Source organism: Manduca sexta, chromosome 11, assembly GCF_014839805.1.
Source record: "Manduca sexta isolate Smith_Timp_Sample1 chromosome 11, JHU_Msex_v1.0, whole genome shotgun sequence".
NCBI lineage: Eukaryota > Metazoa > Arthropoda > Insecta > Lepidoptera > Sphingidae > Manduca > Manduca sexta.
In genome coordinates this window covers 5,473,891-5,501,451 of record NC_051125.1, presented here as the reverse complement: position 1 = coordinate 5,501,451, position 27,561 = coordinate 5,473,891, and the positions used below count along the sequence as shown (strand labels likewise).

The following is a 27,561-nucleotide window of genomic DNA, read 5'->3' as shown; positions in this document are numbered from 1 at the left end:
CATGAACATAATCAGAATTTATAATATTTTATTTTCCAAGCCATGTAATTATTTAAAACTACAACCAATAAGTATCAGTTTTACCATTAGGTACGTTCGTATACAGTTGCCGGGATGTCGGTACTTAGTGTTTTTGCTGATAACTTTCACTAGTGTTCTTCTGCTTCTGTTAGCTCGAAAAATATTTTTATTTTGTAGAAACCGATATTCAATACTCACTGTAGAGGTATTCTGAACATCCATCGAAACCTTCCTCATCTTCTTCGCATTTCTCAGCTGCCGTCTCGTGATCAGAAAGAGTCGTTGCGAATATACACGCGCCTATAATACGAAATTGCAATTAATACCGATAGTAAATATCTAAGAGTGCTATTACTTTTGATTTTTTAAAATTAATATACCATTATCGACGAGGAAGCGGACCATGGACAGATTGTTGCAAGACGCAGCGCAATGAAGCGGCGTCCATCCGTCTGAATCTTGCGCGTTCACGTCACAGCCTAGTTCCACTAGGAATCTGAAATTAACAAAATCAATTTGCTTTATTTTTATTTAAATTATCATGACTACAAATTAAGGCTTTATATCTGGATCCCGATTGACAATATTTTTCAAACATTTATTATCTTTATAGTTTCTTAACATATTTTTACCATTTTTGAAGCTTTTAATGGGAAAGTTTACATAAATTTCTATCAGTACTCACTTGACGATCTCGTAATGACCCGCGCATATAGCATTATGGAGGGCCGTGATCCCTTCGTCATTTGCAGCGCTTGCATTCTGCACCTGGAAAATATAGGAATAACATCAAATATATTCTCACACCTTTTATTTCCGAAAGCATATACGGCCAAACCTATAGACATTTGACACACGAACCTAAATTTACAACATAATTTATAATGGATAATATTAATTACTATAATTACAGTGAACACTCACAGAATTACTTGCTTTGTTAAAGAAAACGTAGGATTTGAGAAAATTTGTGGTGGGCTCAAAACATGTTATGAGTTATGGAAATAATTACCTGAGTTGCCGTTTTCTTAACAAGCTCCAACTCTCCTTCTAAACTGGCATCCAACAGCAGCGCGAGGGGATCGAAGCTTACACGCCTAGCGAGCGGCGCTTTGCCACCTTGTTTCAAGTTGCCCTTCTTTGTCCGCCTCAGTACATTCTCAGGCCCCTGAGAATCCTGACCGTTCAAATCTACCGAACTAATCTGCTCCGTTATATCTGACACTATATTGTTATCTTTACTATCCTCTTTGTCACTCACAGATCTATCTACTTCGTCCTTCAGTTTCGTTTTATCTTTTAGGCCGTTTTCATTTTCAATGTTCAAATGATCCATTTCAGGAAACAAAAATGCTGGCGGCATTTCAATCCGTCGATTTATGCTTACACTTATACCATTCTTAGCGTTATTTAGGTTTCTTAATTTAGGCTGTTCGCTAAGCGGTGGCTTTCTTATTGTTAAAGGCCGAGCTTTGATAATCATTTCGTTGTTATTACTACCATTACTGGACTCTTTTTGGCTCTGTGTTTGTTCACTGTCGTTTGATGACTCCGGCAGTGGTATGGTGGGCATTGGTGTCGTATCTGTCTGGTTAAACGTGGTGGATATGTCGTTGTTCACCGATTGTCTGGGTGGGGTCTGGAATTCGGAGAATTAAATAATGATTAATGGTCTGAAACATGTACAAGTATAGTCTGATGCGGCTTGAACGATAGTTTGTCATATCCATTTGCAATTAAAATAATAATTGTCGCCAAACGATAAAGATAAATAAGAACGCATTTCACACTTAATATTAGTACTGGTATATGAATCTACCTTGATCGTCGGTTTGGGAGGCAACGCCGGCTTCGGAGACTTGTCCGTACTAACATCCGGAGTAGAGAGCGGCGTGCTGGCGCTTTGCGGTGGCGACAACAGTATGCTCTGCGAAGAGGCGTTCTGTCCGCCGAAGTTACTGGCACTCGTGGACAACCCTGACGCCGTGTTCCTAATCATCTGGGGTTGGGACGTCACGTTACTAGCTACATGATTGGATGATGCAATACTTTGGGTCTGAACCGTTTGCGGTTGGACCGGTTGTATCTTAGTGGATGATGTTTGATATATGGGTGACGGTTTGCCACTTGACACCTGTACTGATGTGGGTGCTACACTCGATACGGGCTTCTGTAATGAATGAATGATGATGATATTTACAGATGCTAGTGTGAGCTAATAGCAATGCGATGTAAGCTGTTATTGTACAAATATAGGCTAGTAGACGTTTACTTGACTCATGTAAAAAAGTTAAAATTATTAGAATATTTTTTGGTCCCATATTGAACCGAAAAAAGCTTTTGAAATATCTTTTATTTCTGTATATTTGAATACACTCTTAAGCATTAAGGTACCGCGGTATTATTTTAAATGGTAAAAAATAAACAATCATCAAGTAAACTCATAACCTGCCTTTTGGAACTAATGCACACAAAAATAAAAATATGATATTATGTACAAAAATGTCGAATTATGAATTGAAATTTGCGCACTCTGACACAAAAAGCCACATCCATTCGAACTTACCCCAAATCCTATAGAACTAGCAGACGTGCTGGAGCCCAGACTCGGCGAGCTTCCTTTCAAGACGCTGCTCTGCTGACTCTTGCCCGCACTATTTTTCGAGTCATTCTGACTGCCTTGACTTAGCCTATTTTGAGGATATGCATGATTTTCCTTCCCCTCTTGGTTACACCTTGTTGAGGAATCGGATTTTTGCAACTGATATGTTAGTTCTTGTTGATATGCTGCTTCAGCTTGACTTAGAGGCGTTGCCAAACTCTTGTTCACAACAGATAGAGGCGTAGAATGGACTGTCATATGATTCACGTTTATAGCAGTCTTCGGATCTTGGTTTTCGTTGTTCTTGTCTGGCTTCTTACCATTGTTTTGAGGGAATTTAGTGTTATACGGCAGCGTTTGATACTTTGGATCAGATTTGCTAGCCGCAAATTCTGGGAGGAATTCTTGTTCATTTATTTTCAATTCTTTACCAGTTTGGTTGCTATTTGAACTGCTTGTGCTATTCGGACTGTATTGGGGTTTTAAGTAGTCTTGATATTTGTCGGTTTTCTGCTCATATGCAGTACTTATCCCTTGCTGTACGTGGAAATTCTCATGTTTGTTTGGGTACTGCCCGGGATACTGACTGTCTTGCGTTTGCGTGTGGGGGTATCCATTAAATATTGGGTTAACCATTTGTTTCTGCTGCACGAAATGAGCTTCTTGTGTGATATGGCTTTGTATGTTGTCACTCTGTGTGAGTTGTTTCAATGGCACATTGTTTTGTATTACGTTTTGCTTCATTGCCTGTAAAATAATATAAAAAAAATCTGATTATCATTAAGTAACAATTGATATTTTTTGTGTTGATACATATATAAAAAAAACAACAAATAATTAAAAAATCGATTACAAAGTATAATAAGATCACTTCACCTGGCAATAAAAGGATTTTGTTTTTTTTTTGACTACCGAGATCAGTTATTTACACATTTTTAACAGTAGTATATCTTGATACTCACAGTGAAATTGTTGTTATGGGTAACGCTGTGCGCGTGCGGCACGTGGTTGTAGGGCTCGACGGCGGCGACGTTGCCGCGCGCCGGCTGGTTCTTTGGTTGACTATTGACATTCACGCCAGTGCCTGCTGAGTAGCTCGGCAACTGCTGCATCGGTGGTGGGTTGCTCGTCCTGCTAATATTATCGTTTTCCTCATAAAATTTTATACTTGATAAATAATACGAGTTTCCTTATAAATTATAATAAATATCATTTGATAAATAGTAAATACCCACCTTTGCTGCTGTGGCTGCCTGTGCGCGGCGGCGAGTTGTCGGTTCAGCGCCCTCTTGCGGAGCAGACGCGCCTGCAGCTCTGATACGCGGCGGTCGATGCTGCGCATCTCTTCCTGCCGAGCGCCGAGCGCTGCGCGCTGCGCCGACAGTCTGCCGTTTTGCTGCTCGTTCAGCTTGTTACGGTACTAGAATTTTAGAAGCGTTTATAGTAAATGTAGGTTGTCACGTTGTAGATATTTAAGATATTGTTTAAAATTTCATTATTATTTAAATTATTAGTCGTAATATAAGTATCGTAATATAACTAAAATCTTTAAGACTAAATTCCATATTTTAGACTATTGCTAACTAATGGAGAATTTAAAACAAATTAAATACTTATTTCGTGTCTAAAAATATTTATAACGGGTACCTATTTCTTATTTTTATGATGGTTTTACTCAGAGCGTGCACCAGTACACATTACTGTCGAATATAAATAATACAAACTTTCCACTCGACGCGACGTCGACATAAAAACAGCCATATACACAACCGCTTGTAGTGAAACCTATTTTTCCATACTCCTAATCTTTCTGACCACAAAATCTTGAACTAAATCAATTCCATGCGGATGAGTTTTTCCATGTCAACGAGTTCTTTGGTCAACATTAAATTCGATTTATTTTCTCGTATGGTATGTTTCTTGGAGAGAAAAATACTTGTGAGAAATGTTACGGAATGATTTTTATATTTTACCAGCATGAGTCTTTTGTGTGTTAGTCCGGGGTATTAAATTTTGGGGGTTACGATTGCCTTACAAGGGTCTCAAGCTTTGTGTTTATTCGGTATATTGTTTGAGTTGGCTGTGGATCTTGAATAGTTTGTTGAGTATTCTACCGTACTAAACAAGTACTGAAATAGGTATATGAAGCTTTTGCCCGCGCCTCTGTCCGCGTGAAAAAATATTTTCCGGGTTAATTTTTTTCTCAGGTTAAAACGGTAACCTATAGTATTTAAGAGTAATGTAGCTTCCTGTTAGTCAAAAAATTGAAAACGGTTTAGTAGTTCCTGCGATAAATGCGTTAAAACAAATAATATATAAAGACGAACTTTATATATTAGCATAGATTTGAAATCCAAATAACTAGGTCACATTTCCCTAATCCCTATACCTTTTATTAAGGTATTGCATCTAATTTTCTTTTAGAATTGTGGAAAATTAAATCACTTAACAACTGATTAATTTGTTTGCGCATTTGTCCGCCTATGCAAAAAAATATAAGACTATATTTCCTTATAAATTGCAAGTTTCGTTACTTCTACAACATAAAAGGATAAAGGTCAAGCTTCAATGGCCTACGTAATTACCCCGATATGTTGAGATCAAGCATGATAGATGGCATATTTATCGCTTAAGCGAAATCCATCCTCGTCAGTTCGACCTATCGTAACAAACTTATTACAGTAGCAATACATAATATTATGATTTAATATATTGCGAAAGTTAGAAGTAAAACAATAGTAATTAATAACATCTTCATAACTTTCAGTCAATATTGAATGATTAAAAAATAAAATGACGGTTGTTATATATGTAGTTATAAGTATAGCGTGCTGCGTACACGCCTTTGTCGATGGGATAATAAATTAGTGCGTTACGAGCCAGCGTTTTTTTCACTCGTGTCCCGTATTGCATACTTAACAACGGTCTTCTTTCAATATTATCTAGTTAAACCGTGTCGGTAAATATAATTTGGCAAGATAAATATCATATTAATTTTCCCCTCGAGAATTAAAATTCATCTAAACCATTTCTATAGTACGTAGGTGGATCTGTTAATAAATTCATTTTGCTAACGGCAAAGAAGGAATTTCATTAGGCAGACATAGTTTCGTCTCAATATTCAACAAAGCCCGGGGCACGGTCGGCATATGGCACCTACGTATTCTTTAGCACTTCAAATTGCACCATTCAGTCCATCCCTTATTAGTGATATATTAAATGCTTCAAATCGTTCTCCTTAAATAACTTACTATAATTATTAGGTATAAGTATATTTCGTGCCTTTTTCGGCAAAATTTTGTTTTAAATGGTGCATTAAAGAATCGTTATAAATGAGTGTTAATTTTGTTAAAATGCAATGTGGGTACTATAAAATTAATTTAGATTTGAAAAAACATGAATATCGAATTTTAATCAAAACTTGTATGCCAATTTGTAATTAGTTAGGTACTCATTGATAGCTTGGATTATCATTAATCATTATTCATTATGTATTGAAATTACTCTCTCGTCGTGGGCGGTGGCTTTAATAATTTTGTTCTTGATTTATCTCATAAACCTGTTTCAGTACATTGGTATTTACATTTAATTTCCACTACATTTATTTCAACGACGCCAAAGTGGGACCACCAAAAATTATAATAAGAATAAAACCTCTCAAGAAATTCTTAAACGTACTACCGGAATTCACAATTACAAAGATGATTTACTAAATTGACATTGTAAATTAGGGCAAGGAGCAAATTAAACGGGCAAGATCCGAATGTTATTAATGGAAGGGAAGATATAACATCCCGAGGGTGCGCAGGGTGATGTTCGGACAAGCGTATTGAGAGCGTTTTCGTCTCCGACATGACACTGCGATCATAGATAACTCCGCGTTGTGTAAATCATCAGACAATAGATAGTGAATGAGATTCTGATAGATGATTTTTTTCGGACATTATCAATTATAGCTTTCAAACACACAACTCTGTTTGCAAACAAGTTTTTAATTTAAAACATACACTGGTATGAATGTAAACTAAAGTACTGATATATTTATTTTGATTAATATGTATCAATATTTCCACTGTTTTACTATCTTTTGTTAGGGGCTTCGTTTTTGTTATAACTATGTGCAAAATATTATTAAAATCATTTAGTAGTTACAATTTCATAGCGAACATACATCTTCAAAAAAAATATTTTTATACTTAATAATATCACGAAAATTCTATAAATGCAATTAAAAAAAACACTGCACTATTCTATACACTACGGATAAATACCAAACAAGTGAAAAGTTTAAATTACGTACATCGCAAGTAAGACTTTAAAATATTCTAAGTGCTTACAAACACATGTAACACGCTTTAGAATTTCCAAACAGGATTAGACTAAGTTCAAAAGAACTAAACAAAACTAAGTACACAATTTATTCATCCCAAGTTCAAGAAGACCCGATATAAAACAGTATAAACAAAATTGTAACGGTCATAAGAAGTTAGTAATACGATTTTCTAACTCGAGCCATGTTACCGACCTTTTCAACTCGACCGGGATCTATCCAAGATATTTTCGCTCACTTTTCACATCAATTATTTAGGGTTATACGTTTATATCGTACGCATCACTAAAATGATAGATGAAGATAATGCCCGTCGAACGTCGTATAAATAACTAAATTGTCAAACACAAGTTTGTATCAACTGGCATCAGTACGCAAAACGAAATTAGTCTCATGACGCGATTCATTAGTAACCCCTAGGGCTGCTCTAAACAGATTTGTTACCTAACTAGCGTGCACCCGCGGCTTTGAACGGGTCGAAGCTAAATGACAAGTAATTAGTTTAGGTGCGGCGCGAACATACGCGACCAATGTGCAGCGAATCAAGGTTTAGTTTTAACTTATGTTTAGCGATTTCAGTTTGATATTTCACGGTCTATAGTTTCCCAACAGTTATAGTAAATCTCGTAAGCGCCACGTACAAGTTTGGAAGTCTATAATCCTTGTTATCGGCGGATAGATTCGAACAAGTATGCTCAAGTACATATCGATAAACGCCACGCTGTAAATTAATAATTCAATACATTGTACTTTATAGACATTTAATATTATTATAGTGGAATTTTAATTGTTTAATTAGAGATAATGTCTGTCGCGGCCCTGCAACAGTAATAAAACAGTCATCTCTCATATCTGAGCTAATGATACGTTAATAGGTATGATAACCATGCACTCGTCCAAAAATCATCCGTCCATGAACCAATATATTGAACTACGTCAATGTTACGAATTATATAGCACGTAAATATGCTAATCATGTCTTACAAATACGGGTTACATGTTTAAAATTATTATAAGTATACAGAAAACCATCAGCTAAAAAACTAAATATATTCAAAGCACATAAGACGAAATAACTACAATTTGAATTCTATTAAGACAATTTATTTTATATAACAACAAAACCACATATTTATGTAAAACAGAATATTGTGAACGTGGAGTGTGAAGTGTAACTTGTGGGGAGTTATAAAACATAAATAAGATAACATTTTGAGTTGAAGACAGAAACACGTGCAACATTCTAGTTCAACCAGTTCAATACTGTTTCTTTGGCAGTATTTGAACTAGTATATCGAGTTGGTACCATCTATCTCGTTTGCGGGCATGTATTACAAAATACGTTCGAAGTTTTTTATTGTAGGCTGTAACGTAATTTTAAGAACATTACTAAACATTGATCCTTAAACTTTACTGCTAAAACGTCAAGTATTTATGCATCTTTATTAATTAAAAATGTGCATACCAACATAAAACAATCACAAATGAAATAAATACAAAAAGAATTTAAAATCAACGAGATTGAACACAGTTACTAATATATTTCTAAGACGGGAGTATCATATCAAGTGCGTGTTACCTATAGATACTGTCTATCGATTATATATCTACAGACATTAAGAATAGAGCACTCCGAAGTCTCAAGTCCAAGTGGCGAAGCTCGCGACCGCAACCTACTTGGCGCTCGCCACTCTCAACAAATATCGTGCTCTCGTTAAACACCGCGGTATCGACAGATTGGCATCTTCGGTTTTACAAAGTTCCGCATCAAAAAAGTATTGCCATAAAATATGCATGGCGATAAAAATGTCCTCCGTGGCGTATTAAGTGCGAAGTCCAGCACCGTTTTAAGTTCTCGGGTTCGATTCTCGGGTCGTGCATATTCGAATTGGTTTTTGTGCATAGCAGGTATCGCTTGGAGTCTGGAATTTGTGCTTAATATCGCGATAGGCTCGCCCCCATCACATCATGGGACGTAATACACATGTCGAAAAGTGAGTGCACCAGTTGCGCCTCTGTCTACCCCTTTGGAGATAAAGGGCGTGAGTGTGTGTCCAAACTTTAAGTTGTATCAAACAAAATAAATAATATAAATATCAAATTATAAAATTAATAGGCCAACGCAAAATAAACAGCATTTAACAAACCGCTTTTGTTTACTAGCGAGCTGGGTTAATATAACCCCAAATTTCAAATCAAATGCCTGTTATCTTAATTTTGCTAATTAGGATAAAACGAAACGCTGTCTTTGTAACTTTTCGATTGTTTCTCGTGTAATTTAATTGAGTCGGATTATTGCGAAGCTTTAGAGCTGATCTCTACGGGCGAATAAACGCAAATCGTCTGTTTATTTTGCAATACACAGCAATAAAGGCGTTTTTATTTAGAATTCTAATTAGGGTAAGTAGGTATATGTCTTTGCTACTATATAGACTTATCTAATGAATTAATTTTTTTCCAGAACTATTTCGTTTTTATACATTTATTTTAAATAATTAATTGCGAATAAACATAATTTAAATTCTTAAGAAATATTTAATTTGTTGAAATATTTACGAATTTTATCGCGGTAAGTAATTATTACCATTATTTTCTCTCGACGTTTCGAAGACTTTTCAGCTTTCGTGGTCACGGGGTGGAAACAGTCCGCGATGAAAGCCGTAACTAGTTTTATTAACATTCGCGCAAACATACTAAATCATATTTAACTTACCATAAGCTCTCGCCTGAGTTTATCCAGCTCATGCGCGGAAGGCGGCGCCGGCTGCACCCTGCCACGGCGGAGCTCCTCGAGCTGCCTCGTCAGCTCCTCCACCTTGGCCACCGCCACCGAGAGTTCCTTCTCTTTCTCATTGAACAGCGCTCGTATCGACTCCAAGTCGCTAGCTGTGGAAAGATATGTTATTATAAGCAGGGAATTAGAAAATGTTTAGTTTTTAACGAATATAGCTACTGTATTTATTATATCTGAAACTAGGTGTTGCTCGCGACTTCTTCCGCGTGAAATACCTTTCTCTAAATCAGCCCCATTGTGAATTTCTCAGTGACGAAAGTAGCCTATTTCTTTGATAGGACTTGTTTTTTGAGAGCCCCTTATCTAACTCTGTTCAACGGCTTATGCAAATTTACTTTTAACAAACGTTTAAACATGTAAATATCTTTATAAAATTCCACATATTTTAAGTTACACTAAGATACCAAACAAAAAATATATTTTCAATTTGAATTTGTTTGATTGGAACTATTTTGGTAGCAGTTTTTAATCAAGAAAAACCGCGCACGCCACGTCAGAAATTGGGTTATATCACCTATGTTTTTGTAACGAACTGGTATTGACATGCAAAATAATTTAACGAATTCAAAAAATCTACATGGTTTTTTGTAGAACAAATTGGATTATTTGTTAAACATCGCAATAATACTATTTTAAATATAGCTTTTTGTATTTTTTGATTCACGAGGGGAAGCTCTGAGATAATGCTAGGCAATACCTTCAGTCACTGCCTCTGCCTCTCCTATGAAATGCTTGCTTACGAGCAATCAATGTTTTCATTCGACACTCCCAGCATCTGATAACGCCAGATCTAGCTACTCGTCAATCTATGATACTTTAGCCTAAGTCGAGCCCCGAGTATGGTAGTATGACCAAATAGTTACTAATTTAGCCGGGTTTGGCCGTGAAGGTCTTCTGGTACGCTATTTCACAGGGCTTATACTTAACATCACGTAATGACCTAGATATCACAAGTTATTACAAAAAATACATAGTATATACCAAGAAAATTCTTCGAGAGCATGCCAAAGAATTATTTATATCTTGCCTAATGTACCAAAGTCTTCATTTGGTACGCGTACCGCGTTATGAAATATTGCGTGACGGAAATTCTCGTCTCTTAGCATTACATCTATTTATTCTTATGAATATCATAATTTTCTGGGATTCTAGCCCGGATTGCCTTCTATATTCTTGTGTTAATAAAATGTTTACGGATTATACTGCTGAGTATCATGTATTGGACTTATTATTAAGAGTAGACTGTATCAACTAGGGTAGTACTTGTCTCACAAACCAATGAAGTTAGCAGTTTGCTATAATGTTACTTATAGCAAAAGAGGCCGGCAACACGTTCATAGTCCTTCTATTTGTAGGTATATGAAATATATCGGCATCATAACCAATTTTCTCTTGCTCTAAATATGCCCTTTGCTATAAAAATAATACGCGACTGCGTCGAACTCAACGCAGCTTTATTTATTATTTATCTTTTTTTTTATAAAATTATGATACATAATGCTCATCCATTACAAAAGTGTAGAAAATCTTAACAATTGTGAAATTGTAATACATTACGCGACAAAAATGCTATTTACTGTGCAAGGTCGCAGCTGAGGCTCGTTTAAACCTCCGAGGAGGGAAATACCTCAGACCTTTCAATTATAGAAGACAATAAAGAGGGCTTTATCTGTATGAGAGCCTACGTTCGCAGGCGACGTCTCAATGGGGGCATCATTGTTTCGACTATAAATTCTTAAATGAGAACATTGATGTATTTACACAGATAAACGTGTGTATTTAAGTTTGGCCTACTTTTTCTAAGGGGATTATGTAATGTTACTTTCTATATTTTGATTGATGATATAGCGTAGAGGGAAATAAAAATTTATTGCGCGTATTGCTAACAGAAAGTAAAAAGCAATAAATAGGTAACAAAATTAGATGTTTATTTTTGACACGTACCCTATTATAATAAAAATCAAATTACTTCTTTACATAATAGCTTAATAACCACAACACGCCGACTTTACTAAAATAAAAAACGTTCCAAATTTAATTTACCATTACTGTCAAATTAAAAAATAACAAGAAGTTAATATAAAATTGCCTCAAAGAAAAAAATACTATTATAATAAGAACATCGCAGAATCGAGTCACGTAATCGGAACTCAGAAGCCACATTTCGGAAGAAGCGAAAAGGCGATTCGAAAAACAAAAGTCGCCGCACCCCAAGGCGAAGGATAATGGAATATTTCAAGCAAATGTATCGCGATCTGCGCGGCCCTCCCAAATTGATTTAACTACCCTATTCTAGACCGTATTTTACTTTTAGTGTGTAATACGCGAACAGAGAAATCCCTTTTGCCTTTTTTCTGATCACAATTTACGCGTAAAGCGTTGTTTAGTTCGTTATCTGTGTTTCGTATAAAAAAATGAGAATTTTGTACATTAACCAGAAGTAAATAGAAGTGGTAAAATTTTATTAAGGCACGATTCCAAATTGAATATGACTAATTCACATAAAAATACGATCTTATTTTTAAAATACATTTCGACATTTTTTATACTAAAACATGTTTTTATATTTAAACATACACAATACATTAGCCAAGATAAACGCGCTTTTGTATTGGTAACACAATTTTGAACGAAGCCACGGGCATTTGTATGTTCCCGTAAAAGGTAACCATATTATATAGAAACGCTAGGCTGTGCCGATTTGTGCCTTTTTCCACAAATTCGATGTAATTTTGTGAAACAATGCGATATCGGATTTCTCAGAATAGCATTCGTGTGGTTGAAGTCTTAGGATTCTATTTAATCTCCCAATAGACCAGATGTAGACGTGTAATATTTCTTAAAAGTGTTCGTCGACAATTTGAAATCGTATAAATATATTGTAATTTGATTCTTATTGTTAAAAACAATAGGTTGTACACAAATTTATTCTAATCTTTAGCCATTTGTGATATATGTAGTCGTACACCCGTATTCAAAGACGATTCCTCAAAAATTCCTCGACTCCACTCAACCTCACTGGAGATAATCTGTATTCTTAGTTGAAAAAAAACTCCTTCACTCAACGTCACTCAACACTTTTCCTTTCTCGATGAAAGGAATCAACTGTCAAATTTAAGGTACCTCGCGACTTACCTTAAGGAAGACTCGAGGAAAGTTATTAGCTTTGTAAACAGTGTAATAATCTATTGTTTCTAATAAAAAAATATGTAATTCATAATAGTATAGTCTTAGGTCGTAATAAATGACGTCACGTGTGTATGTAATACTTGAGATACGGAATCATATATTTCGACACGCATTATTTTGTATTAATTTATCATCGTCATCTTTATACCCTTGTCTTACTCAGTGAGGCCGCTGTGTATCCATGTTACGTAAAGTTTTGAATTATGGTTTTACGGACGGTTACCTGTCTAAATACTTAATATATTTAACTATAACTATTTTAGTATATAACTTTGCCAAGTAGTGGCGAAGGGTGAAATTTCCTGAAAGGGAACGTGACACAACGTATAAGTACTAATATGCCTATATGCGGCCCGCAAATCGTTGTAATGATAACTTTTTTTTTTATAAATTACGAAATGTAATTCGGTCGGTGTCGGGAAACCATGAGTGATGTGCGATACTACCACGCTCAATTAATAATTATACTTCAATTAAATTATTTTGAACATAAACAAAATTGAAGTTGCATTCAGATTTTTTTAATGCTCTAACTTAGTGAGGAAATTGGAGAAAATATTCATTACTGAATATTTTTAAATAGTTGATAGCAAAATACATTGTTATATTGTAATGCTACATTTTCATTAATACACTACATACTAGACGAACTATTATCAACTCAGCGATATTTCTAATTTATTCCAGCAAAGTTTATTCACAGGGACAGACACTAGAAGGGCCAGAAACCCAATCAACGTAATGAGGCAAACTTGTAGAGCGATTAGCCGCAACCCACAACACACTGTCACGCCACTCCACTAATATCCACTTTGAAGTACTAAAGGACGCAATAATACAAGTTCATGTTTGCTTTTAGACCTTACGATGGTCTAAGTCTATGTTTATTCACGTTTTATAGCTTGTAAGTGGAGTTACAGATGGGTGTATAACCATAAACATGGAGTAGCTTGATAAGCCGTGAACATGTCCTTTCTTGATTAAACTTTAGAGTAGGGAAAAATTAAATATCCACCTTTACCAATATTTGTATGGCAATCGATGTGTATCTTAGCTACTAATAAAATGTTAGACATTGAAATAAAATTATTGTTTGGAATTTATCGTGGTTTTTTAAATTATGATTCTCTCGTTTCGAAGACTGCAGCCTTCATGGTTACAGAGGGGACAGAGCACAATTTTATTCCAAAGTTTTTTATGGTTATTTATTAGGCTTATTAATTAGATACTAATATGTATAGTTTTACATTAGTGAACTTTCTTTGACTTACTTCCAGGCTTAAAATTAGACATATTAGTTTCGAGATATTTAAGTGGTTAAAACTAAGGTATTTGAGCTCTAATGAGCTCACCCCGCTGTATTGTCTAACTTGTGGTATCGTGTTATTACCCAGTAGCTAATTATCACAAATAGTTTTTAGAATCACGAAAGCAGCTAGCTATTGCATCAATAGCGGGTTATATAAACTATGATAAACAACGACCACCATTACTGTTAGATCTTAAAACATTGAAATATGTTAACCTAACTTTCCCACTCGGTAACAAAACCGCAATTCGTACAGTCATCCACAAAAGTAGCACTTTTACCAATTAAACCAATTCAAAAGTTTAAATCGCCTATACACGTTAAGTTCGATCGTTTTTTATTCTTTTCTTGAGGAAAGTAAACTGCTTATATTTTGTTTTTGTGAAGGAATAATAAATGTTGGTAAAAATAATAAAATGTAAAGGCGATTAGGATATAATTTGATTTTAAATCATTTGGAGCGCTTACATTGGACAAGGCATCGTCGCATACTGCCATCAGTCAACGATGGCAGTTCAATACTGTCAACTCTGTAACCTACGTTTTATAATTACATCACAAACAATGTGAACTAACTTATTATTACAATATAAGTAATGAAAATTTATGCGGTTACACCGTATGTATATGTTTTATTTTGGTTGATAGCAGCAGAGCTGCGATTGCAATGTGGCAAAAAATCTAAAAAATGTCATCCAATGGATTTGTGCTCGTGTATACATATATATATATATATATATATATATATATATATATATATATATATATATATATATATATATATATATATATATTGAATTGATATGAATATATTCAGTGAAATTTAAGAAAAGTATTGTCATAAAAAGGATAAAATATTTGTTAAAACCTAAAAACTAATGTAATCATACATTACACACATAAAAATTCATGTATTTAGTATCTTAATGGCTCCTTGCGATATTTCCTTACTAAACGAGTTTTTGCTGTAACTCTACGCCCGTAGTGTTGTCCGCAAAAACATTACCACCGACACAGACTGATGTTTAGGGACGTGAACAAATGAAACTTTCAACTCTACAATTATGTATGGACGGAAAATATACACATTTCTTTTACTTTGTCTTATATGTTATTATTTTTATGTTTTAATACAGAAACTACACAGATATATAGTTAAAAATTTGCTATAGTATTTATTATTTATTTTTAAAACGGGCACAGCAAAGTACCCCACTGCACCTGGGGCCTTATTCTCTATCCCGCACGTTATTTTAACAGTGCGTAACAAGCACGTAACACTACGCATCATGTTTAGGACTATAGAAATTTGGCTCACAGAATACCATTCCACGTACATTTCTTGAAGATAACACGACACGGCCGCGTTACGCGTTTACACTATCATACAGAATAAGGGCCCTGATGGTAAGTGATCCAAGCCAATAGAATGTCCACTGATGATTAATTAATTATTAATTGATATTAAACGAACTTTATTTTTACATAGAAAGCTTGATAGCGATTAATTACCTGTAAGTGATTAACACCGGCCATGAACGCCCACCAGGTCAGGAAGCGTGGGTGCGTCACCTTTCACTAAAGGAATGGTTGTTGAAAGGGTGATAGCGATTTGACACAGCAATAAACTGCAAAAGTCTGGCTACGCAATCGAAAAACTGAACTATTTCTCTACGAAACAGAAGAACTATCCGATCAAGTAGATCTATTCGTGCCGTAGATATAAGTATAAAAGATTGTCTACAGCCTTACTGTAGACAAACCTTAATCAACTTAATGAAAATAGGACAGTCTTGTAATAGCTCATTAAATATTATATGAAATTGTGTTCTAAAATTTTGTCTTATAAAGTTTAAAAGCACCACAGTCAACGTATGGTTCAAAATTCATAAAATAATTTACAAACCGCTTCCAAGGTAACTATTGATTTTCCTAAGTTTAGTCGATGCGTCATCGGTGCGGTGTCACTTACGGACTGGCACCGAGGAACCCCTACGAAACAGTTCATAACAGGAAAGAATATCTATACGATAGAAAAGTAGAGTATCGTGTGTAGGCAACATTTCAGATAAAATGTTCGAATAAAATATAAATATGAATATATAAGGCAAATATTTGTGAACATTTCAATGTAGTTTTATTTCACATCAGTACATTAGTTTTCGTAATAATTTTAGAGTTACGAACCAAAGCAAGCCTTTAGACTCAATTCGTTTAATTTAATACCAAGTCAACTATTCACAAAGCGACTCTGAGAGAATAATGCACAAGACGGTAAATTAACCCTTAAAATATTACACTTGGTAAAACACTAACGGTCAAATATCTCATTAATTTTAAAAGTATTTCAATACGCTCCGCGGCGGCTCTTTAAAAATCTATTCACTAACAGAAACGTGAACACTCGACGTAGCATTCAAGTAATCTAAAATTTACAGTTATTTGACCCGTTAAATTGGTAAGTACAGCGTGCCAAAATATGAAATTGGGGCAAGGCGGCCTGTCATAATTATATTTTAGCCTAAGCTAGTTTTACGAGCCTTGCTTTGAGATATTTTCGCGTGGCGTCTTAGTTTAATAAGCCCTTTGTGCTCGAATGATTAGGTTCGGAAATTCATAACGGTCGTTCAGTTTATCTTAATTATAACTGCTGACCGTTGATTGGACTGCGTAATAGGACGGGAGTGTTACAGTAGATTAGACTCGATAATTATTATTGAAGCGTTTTAAAATTACACATTATTTTATTAAATTGACAGGCTGAGATAAAATTTAATGATTTAGGGTTACGAAATTCAAACGGGCACTTTTTCTTTGAGATTTCTTTTGACTCTAAGTTTAGAGAATTTTGAGTAGCATTCTTATTTATTCATGTTTTTGAGATTTAAAAAATATACATGTATCTATGTAGAGGGACGTTTTACTTTGTAGTTTGCATATAATACATGACTTGGGATCAATTTTAATACCCAGGAACTAAATACCTATAAAATACCTTTTATCAAAAAAATACTCTCGATGAAAATTGAGGTTATATCGGTACTCCATCGCTATTGCAACACTCATTAGGTGCGAGAAAATACCTGTTTGAACCTCAAAAGCTTTTATAAGTAATTGGACATTCGGCTCGATGTGAAATAAAATCGAATACCTATTCGGCATAAACCGCTTAAATCGTACCATCTGAATGGAAACTTACCTACACAGCCATTGCGGATAAACCCCGCGGTACTTGATACGCCCTTGTTTCTTTTTTCCGTAAGTGGATTGAAAATAATTGTGGCGCACGAAAAAAACATTTCGTGTATTTTATTTCAAATAGCAGCTTTGTTTTCAATCAATTATTCGCTATTTAAAATATGTTTAAAAGCGATTTGTGTGGAAATATTAAATTAACGACTATTTAAGTCATATTTGCAAATTTGTTTAAATCGATGCCTGAAAACCACACTTCCTATCTAAAACATGCATGGAATTATACTCCTGTATTCAAATTTAATACATACATGACTATAAATACATATACAAATACGAAAAAAGAGTGATCGAATTATGACCAAAGAAAATAAAACGTGCAATTCAATACAAAAGTAAGGGAGAGCTCAATCAATCTCTATCAGGTCGGCAGATGTAGACATTCGTGTATCAGAAACTAGGCGAAACACATTAACGTTTCTATGAGCAAACTTGTCCCGGGTATCCTAAAGATTGCTGGGAATAAGTTACAAATGTCAGTCTACCTACAGTTAATTTAATACAGAAGTTTTAAAACTTACGTCCTTACATTTTACTCAACTAGGACGTTATCTACGGGTTTAAATTTACTAAACTATTTGTTACTATTAGCTTGCGTTCATTGGTGACGTTCTAATGCTACGGAATATTTTTTTTAAGATTGCTGTTGACTACCAGGTAATGACCGAAGCCACTAAAAGGGATTCGTGTCTCTTGGATATGGCCCTTTACAAAAAATCGAGATGTATATGTATCCTTACACATAATTTACAATAAATAAACATTAATAAATATTTGGTGGATATTTTACAAATCCACAAGTAACGCTACCCTAAACTACGCTTTAATAAACGTCACGCACTAAATATCTATTTAACATTGCGCCGGGACAGGGTAAAATATAGGAAGGCGGTCCCAGTTTGGTTCTTAATGTGAATTTTATCTGTTTTGAGGACAATACAAATTGCGGTTACAATACAGATTATACGGTTCATTGCCGAATCAATGGCCCACAAAATGTCGCCGTTATTTATGCCTTCGCCTTAAATTCTTGTATTATACGCAGCATAAACTATCCAATCGGTTAGCTCCGGAAAATATTTACTAAATTGTCTATCTATTGGCAAACTTCAGTTTACTTAGAACAACAATAGTCTAGAATAAAAACCTGGCACTTAATTAATGGTATAAAAGCGTTACAATCTTCCACTTTCAACTTTTATTTATTTACAAAAGAATAATGCGAGAAAACATGAGAACGATGCCGTTACAGAGCTAGAAAAATTGTTTAATTAAAACACAAAAGATTTGTAGAGCACTTCAAAATTAATTTACAGCTACGTTTAGTTACCTCTTCCCTTTTAATCCTTACATATTTGAGAATAAAGTCCTGACTGCGTCTGCCTGTCTGAACGCAATAAACTCAAAAACTACCTTTGATTTAGATGAAATTTGATAGATAGTTTGTGACCCTGGGAATGCCGTAGGCTATCTTTACCTTAGGAAAACATATACAGACAGTTTTATTCCGGATAACTCTTTCATGGGTAGGGCCGCGAGCAAAAGCTAGTAAATATATAAGTTGCTAAGTAACAATAAACCCAAAAACTACCGTTAATTTCGATGAAATTTGATAGTTTGAGACCCTGAGAAAATACATACAGACAATTTTATTCCGGATAACTCTTTCATGGGTAAATATATAAGTTGTTAAGTAACATCTTACAGAAATTAAATTCAAAGGTGAACTAGGAACATCATAAAACACACCTGGAGTGCCCCAACATGCCTTGTGACAAATCAGGATCAATAAACCGGCACAAACCGTCTTATTTACGCGCCCTGACGGGCCGAATATAAAATAAGAAACTTAATTAAACTTGTCCGTGATAAAAAAATCCCTTAAACGAAAACCAATTTTCATAAAAGCTTCGCGGTTATTCTAGATGGAAATTTCCTGCCTAATAGTAGTAAAAACTTGATAGGAAAATAGTTTGCTTGTCAGTATGTGGGGCAAAGTTTTTATTTGATGACTTAAGTTTCTACAGCAGTTTGTTTTTCTATTTAAAGAACCATAATAAGGACGATAGAAGCTGACTCTCAGTAAACGAAATAAAAACATAAAAAAAAAATAACTTATTTCTGCTCGTAGAATTATAAATAAATTTTTGGGTATACACGTCGCAAACCATTGTCGGAGACCCAAATTAGGAATAGGAGCTAGATCATTAATTCTGTCCACTGTACACGTTTGAATTCGTAACCCTAAATAGTATAACAATAGTCAGGTAAAATAGGAATAATAAGTAGTACTTTCTGTATAAAATAATCTCAAAAATAAATCATATTCAAGTATAAAAAGCATATTCTATTGCGAAAATTGCTAAGAAACAGCTCATTGACGAGAATTTTATTTAAGAAAATTATCATTTTCATCAAACTACGTCTTTTAATATTTTAATTGATAATATAAATGAACAATAGAGAAATAAGCTTAAGTGGCAAAAGATTTTTTTATAAAAGGAAACCCTCTTTATTGAAAGTTATAAAGACTTTGATGTCTCGAAAATTATGAAAGAAATCGGGCGGCAAAGGTTCAATTTTTTTAACAAGAAAATTAATTATGAATTTTATTATATAGATACCCTTATCAGCCGAATCCATTTTCAAACTCATTGATTCAAAGTAAATTATGAATACAATAATTGTATTCAATTTACTTAATTATTAAGGTCCAAATACATTTATATTAAACATATTAAGTCCATTCAAACTCAAACTATCCATACACAAAGAAACACAAATAATCGATAACTCAAACGTCTACCGCTTCCCTTTGGTTATCCAGCAAGTTTAAAATTATAAATTATAATAACTTTTGTTATTAGTTATAACACTTAATACGACCTGCAGCTCGCCGAAGGTTGTTGATTAGCATCTATTGAATCCTAGATGTTGCTAGAAGATTATAGAATTATTCGCGAGCACGTCTATGAAGGTGCTTCACAGGCATCTAAGTGTCTCGACAATTTGTGCCAGATACGTCTATTGGGAGCAAATATTCGACCTGCTTTGGTAAACAAAGCTCCGATTCCGATTGTATTTGGCCAAACACAATTCATTTGCTGAACTACAAAACTTGGACGTCGACCAATTATTTTTATCACTTTGGCGCTAGTTTCAAGCATTTAATTGAAAGTGATGAAAATATTTGCATGTCATTCATTAATGGAGAAAGATTTCGCATATAAATACATTTTCGGTATTGATTGGTAACTCTAAATGCTATTAGCACATTGCAGCAATAAATTTTGACACTTGAAATATGTATGTCAAGGCAACAAACGAAAATAGATATTAAATTTAAGATATTTTTTTCGATACTGTGACAATAAAATCTTCTTTATAAATGGACAGTATTGAGTCTAAAAAAAAGTATTTCGTCTATAATTAATCTACTCTATATATTCAAGTATGCACTTCATAAAATTGAAACTATTTAACCTTTGATGTTACTACCAAAGATACGTATAACATCTTGAATACGCTATTACTATGCACAATCTTCAGTGCCCTTTGCTATCCAACGTTTCAATATTCTGACGCGGCACTACCCTACTTTCGTACCGCAAACCAACTTCGCAGCTTAGAGATAGGATTGTATATCTTGTATAATCGCCTTAATATTTAATCCACCGACAATGTATTTCAGTAAATCTATTGAAGTGTCGGCGGATTGACGCTGCATCTGAGTAATTCTGCGTGGTCATCGGTTGATAAAGCCCGTGTTCGGGCCGCGCTCAGACTGTCTGCTGAATTGAGATAGTACATTGACATTTCCATTAGGTGAACGTGATTTTTCACTACTGCACTCCGTTCTCTATCAGTCGAATGGAACTTGGATTTAATCTGCGCTCTAAAATACGATCAGTAAACAGGTGTAACAAACTTTGTTAGAGAGAATGTTGTTATAATAAATAGCTATTCTTATCGTAAGAAATATTGTGACTTATGGACTATGGATATCTAGATGAGCGGATATTAATCCGATGATATAGCGGTCAGGCATACATATAAATTTATATTCCGAAACTAGGTCGTAATAAAAAAAAAGTGTACAATTTTAAAAATTCAGCATAAATATCTGATTACACGTTAACGTTTTCTTTACAAAGATATGATATACGGTCATTTGTAGTGCAAGGTAATATTTCTTTTATCTCCATGGAGGCAAACATTGGCAGCGATATTTAATAAAAGTGAAATGTATGAACGAGTCAATGTCAGTCCGTCTGCTGCTCGAAATAGCATGCTCTTGATCTTATAATGCGACCTATTTGCAGCGGATCGAATGCCGGGAACACCAGCAATAGCTTTCTAAGATGATCTGAGATAATATTTGGAGGAAAAATAAATAATCGTATTCCAAAGATTGCTTCAGGATATTCATGTATTTTTGATGTTAGGTGTATTTAAAAGTTGTGAAAAATAAGAGTCTGTAATATTAGGTGCTTAATTGTCAATACGATAAAAAAGAAACCTTCGTCGCTCTCTTCTATTCTATTTGCTATTCTCTCAACTGAGAATCCATGTTGAAAATGAACTTGAAATCAAAAATCTGTTTTTGTACCTACCAATATTACACATTGCACTGTATTATAGCAACTTAAGTCAGATTTTTATTGCTCAAAATTCTTGTGACTGTTATTGTCTCCTTTATAGTTCTATTATCAGCGTATATTAAAATCTGTGGTCCGAAAAGGCCTGAGTTGAAATCCTAAAGTGGAAAAATATTATAGGTTTTCGTAAACGATTACTTGTGCCACGATTTGTAATAAATAACTACTAATTTCACAGCAGATTTCACCCTCGTTTTATGAATTGTCTGCAGTAAAATATTTACTTCTGCTGTATAACATCGATCGCTTGATTGTCCGTTTCATAATGAATAAGGTCTATTGATTGTGTGCGGCGGACAGCTAGACATAAGGCGTTGTTACAGGTTGGACGGCAAGCGTGATTTTAATGTAATAGTTAATACAGAATGATGACTTTTATGCCTCTTATTTGTGCGTCTGAAATAGTATCTTATGAAAGAAGATTTGTAGTTGTTATTTCTCTAAATTTTATATTTAGAGAAATAACAAATAAGATTAAGTATTTTCAATTCTTTTATATCACAAACCGAATTGTTTTGATTTGCAATCATTACTTATATTAAATATTTATACTCAGTAGAATATGTTTAAATATTCGCTGGAAAAGCAATTTACAGCAAAAGAGGTCACTATAACGTCATCTCTCTTATGCAAATATTTTCACGCGTTAGTACTTTAGTTCGACAATTAAAAAAATTGACGTTTATGACAATAACCTGAATAATCGCCAAACGACAGTATTTTTTCGAAATACAGAATATTTAACATCCAATATAACTCCAATACAAACAACTAATTTGCTTAACAACTGTGAAAGTTAAACGTAATTTTCTTCAGTGTCCTGATACAAGATTCAAAGTATATAACCAAAACTCTAAGTTATTGCTTAAATTTTAACTTACACACTTTCAATTTTAATATTTTATGTCTACACATTTAGATATTCTATAAAATCACAGGTCAATTTGTTTACATTGTTTGGAAATTGCATAAAAAAATTCTTCATAATTCAACTTACTAAGTGCGATGTTCGCCTGCTTGTTTCTGTCAAGCTGCCCGCGTAGCGCTCGTAGCCGTCGTAGCTTCAGCTCCTGCGCTTCTACGCGCTCTCGTAACCGCCTTAACCGCTCGCCTTCTACTGCCACCTGGCGATAATAATTTCTTATTTTAGTCTAATCTTACTTTTTTATATCTTATTTCATACTAATTCTATAAATGCGGAAGTTTGTAAAAATGTTTATATGTATATATGTATGTTTTTTAGAAGTAAACGCAGAAACAGCAAAATAGTTTTTGGTGATACTTGGCACAAGGATAGACCATGTCCTGAATTATTACCATAGGCTACTTTTATCTTATTTTATTCGTATGGGAAAAAAAATTAATCCCTTTTTTTAAATGATAGCCCTGACGTCGAAAGTGTGTAAGGAACTTTTGTAACGGAAAAGACTTTTCACGCGGGCGAAGTCGCAAGCAACATCTAGTCAAATTATAAATTTTATATTCGATATTTCTCGAAAATAATAAAGCGGTGAAATATTCAATTAAAAATATAATCGACACAAAAGACAATTGCACAAAGGCCCACGTTAAAATGAATACCCTGATACAAAATCAGCGATTTTAATTCGATTAATCCCAACAAAAATATCTGAAAGCGAATCTCGCGAGAGGAATATCGTTATGATAAAGTCGTGCCTTTATCCGGCCGCAGATTTGGCAATTCTGTTTATTTTATAGCCGTATTTATTGCGTGAGAAGAGTGTATTTTTTTTTTGTCGAGCGATAAATATCGCGTTAGGCCAACTCGGCCCGAGCGAAACCCGAGAGATTTATTAACACCGAGGAAAATTTAATTTTATCCCTCTTATCGGTTCACAATTTCTCCTAAGGATTCCGGGATAATTTTCCATTGTATGAAGCTCTCTCAGCAACTCGATAAGCGATGGAATTATTGTTTTTTTATTCAAACCAAAATTGATATTGCGGGTTTTATTTTCATAATTGTATGTACAATGTTTGGCGCACATAGAAATAGTGTATCTTTATTACCAAAATAGCCTTGATTTCACATTATTTATTTTATAAATAGAACAACTATTACTTATAATACTATGTTTGACTTTAGTATTCACGTAAAACTGAATAAAAAATATGGATTATGATAAGATATTTTCCCGTGTTTGATTTCGTATATTTTTTTATGTTTATGCTCGTAGTAAGACAATTAAGTCCATCTGTGAAAATTTTAATAAAATTGGCAGAGAGATGAGGCAATAATTCATGTTTTAAATATTGCAATGTGCAGGAGTGGGTGTGTAATAGGGATATAGCTCTATCTCATTCTTTCGCGTGCATCGTAATTCCCGATGACGTCACATGCGCGTGTTGCACCTCTTTTATCGTATCCTGACCCTTACAACCGAAATTCAAAGGCTTACAACTTGTTGAATATCTTCCGAATTTTAATAAATCTATTCTATCTCCGAATGTATATGAGGTACATTTCAAAAACGTAAAAAACCAAAAATGAGTCAAATACCCTATTGATTAATGGATTAATAATACATTTCTATGCCACGTACTATAGACGGCACGGTTGTCTCCAACTATAAATTATAGAAAAGGTTATGACAACGAATAAAATACTTTTACATTTCATAAAGGCACAATGTAGCTCGAGTTACGTCAAACAACATAGTACATTACAAACTGTTCTGATAGATACAACCAAGTTTTTACAGTATCGATGGCAATTCAATATCGCTTGATAAGTGCTTTCGCTTCGATATTATTTATATTAGACTTTTATAGCATAATGGAGATCTTATATTGGCGTTTTTGGTCCCCCATTCTTTTTGAGAGAATAATTAATTGTAACATTTATAAATTACGCATTATTTATTTATTTACGTTACTAAGTAAAGCTATAGAAGTACCTATTGTATTATTACTATATTACTATATAATTATGTATAAATATCACACCAATTAAATAACTAGGTATGTTGTAGACTGGAACACAATATTTACATTTGGAAGTCACTTACATTAATATCGAGTAAAACCAACAAATTTCTATAATTTAAAATAGTGTTCATTAAACAAAATCGCGTTATTAATCTCGTTTCTCTATAACCTTGCGAGATAATTACAAGAAATCAACTCAAAACTTTATTAAGAGCGGGTCTCTCGCTTAATTAACAATCTAATTTCGGATGTAGATCTTGAGTGAAAGTAAATACCTAATTTAGAATCAAAATAAAGATTACATTTTCCTTCCGGAAATCCTCAAACCGCTCGTCAAGCAAAAACAATGCTCGTATTCTGAAACATTATCGCCAGAATTCCAAGGAAAGCTTTTAAAGGGTTCCGAGGCACGGGAATTTCAAAAGTGCAAGAAACGAGATATGGTTTCTTAGAATGTCGCCTAGAAAGGGTGCGTTTACTTCGCTGGGAATGTTGTTCCATATTTGTTATGATAGAAAATACTCACATATCACGACTATTATTAAAATGGTTACTGTTACGAACCCTTAGATAGAATTTCTGAACCGATATATTTTCCAGTAGTTTCAAAAGCATTTATCATACTTAGTAACTTATTCTCAGTGTTGTGAAGATTATCCATGCGTACCTAATCAAGCACTTACTTGAAACTATGTGATTTTAAAGACCATTTAGGGCCGTATTAATAAATGAATCTTAGTTTAACTCTGAAGTGCAATATCAGTTGAAATACTGTCAAATTAAAGTCTGCATCATAAGGTTTTCACTACTTAATAAATATTATCGACGTCTTAAATGCTATCCTAAATGTGACATGTGACGTATCATGATTACTGAGTTTGTTAATTGTTTGTTCAATAACGCCGTCTCAAATGAAAGTAAGCCCTTGAAACAGTTCTTTTTTTTAATTATTTAACAAAAGGCATAACACAGGTCACAATCATTATAAAGAATACTTAAGCACTAAATTACGTTAAAACTAGATTGTATTCCTTAAACCTATTCCCTAATTGAAATTATACTACGGAAACGACTCTATAAAAAACAATAAACAATTAACAATATAAACATCTGCTTATACTTACTGAGTTATATAAACATAAATTGTATGGAAACTAAATTGTACTACTACCTATAAACTACTTAATTTTCAATGTTCAATACATTAAATATTTATTTGAAATCTTTTTCAATGATGAGATATATTTATTAATATCTAAACCTAAGTCACATCGAAGTACTTTGAGTAAGTGTAGTCAGTAGGTAGTCAGGTAGTATTATACAGGTAATATTGGACAAAGCTGGTTATTATTTAAGCACAACATTGACAGATCGAGCCATTATCCCAGAAGAGATAAGCGGTGTAACCAGAACACCCACTTTTCGTCTGTGTTCCGTCCCATGATATGACAGGACACGAGCCTATTGCTATGCCGGACACGAATTCCAAACTCCGGGCTGCCACTGGGAAGAAAAACTCAATATCATTTTGCCCAGCTCGGGATTCAAACTTTGAGTCTCAGAGCAGTGTCGCACCGCTGACGCAATACAAGTACGCCGGCGAGCCAGTCAATTATTGAAAAAAATAGGGTTTAATATTCATTCGTCATAATGCTACTCGACCAAGTTGTATTGCTTACAGAAATGGATATACCAATAGATATACTAACTCAGGATCTTGTAAACCGACAGACTGTTATTTCTTATAACTTTATAGAGCGTCGAAATAAACTTCAACTGCAAAGTTGTTGGTTCAAGGGGGTAATTTCTTACGCTTTATTAACACGAAATTTCAAACTCCGTGGCGGTTATATTGCGACACACAATACGACCGCCATGTTGCGTGTTGAAGGCCTGGGGTTTGATTCCCGGGTAAGATAAAAATATATTGGGTTTTTATGTTGAGTATAAGACCGGAGTCTTAAACTGTTAACGGTGAAACTGGTAATAGGCTTATCTAAGGACACAATTATAAAACAGTACATGGAATCTATATAGGTACTAACATATATACGGTCTGCAAATCGTTCTAATGATAATTAAATTCTACATAAACGGAAGCGGCAGAAATCGGGCTATATGCACCCTTAGCTATTGTAATACAGCATTGTGTGACAATACCTTTACTTATCTACGAAAAGGTAAAGGTACGATGAAGGTAAAATTTATTTTAAATCTTAACGCGTACGCCCTTGTGTGAGGTTCAGTTTTACGTGTCTGTCTAAGCTTCATTTAGCTACCTTTTCATAATTTAAATCTTCCCTTTGTAAAACAATTCTAGCCCATTGTAAAGCCGTGTTGTGAATTAAAACAAAGAACGCTGTTTATGATTCATACTAAACATAAATATTATTTAAAACCGTAAAAACCTTTTGAAAATGTTATGGATTTCAAAGACTACATTTTAAATAGCAA

The 27,561-nt window shown here is 34.1% G+C and overlaps 1 protein-coding gene across 9 annotated transcripts in view; it reads right to left on the bottom strand.

The window, feature by feature from the left end:
* LOC115442957 (apoptosis-stimulating of p53 protein 2) overlaps positions 1-27,561 on the bottom strand; it is a 228,154-nt gene that overhangs the window by 1,788 nt on the left and 198,805 nt on the right. For 6 of the 9 annotated variants that reach the window (XM_030168253.2, XM_030168262.2, XM_030168220.2 and 3 more), the window contains 10 exons: positions 23,156-23,282; positions 9,667-9,839; positions 3,859-4,043; positions 3,586-3,757; positions 2,588-3,370; positions 1,841-2,191; positions 1,034-1,660; positions 707-789; positions 402-517; positions 220-321 (listed from right to left, as the gene is read on the bottom strand). In XM_030168253.2, coding sequence (XP_030024113.2) covers positions 220-321; positions 402-517; positions 707-789; positions 1,034-1,660; positions 1,841-2,191; positions 2,588-3,370; positions 3,586-3,757; positions 3,859-4,043; positions 9,667-9,839; positions 23,156-23,282 — 2,719 coding nt within the window. The remainder of the gene's footprint in view (positions 1-219; positions 322-401; positions 518-706; positions 790-1,033; positions 1,661-1,840; positions 2,192-2,587; positions 3,371-3,585; positions 3,758-3,858; positions 4,044-9,666; positions 9,840-23,155; positions 23,283-27,561) is intronic. The other 3 variants (XM_037437450.1, XM_030168202.2, XM_030168245.2) reach the window with 3 other exon arrangements.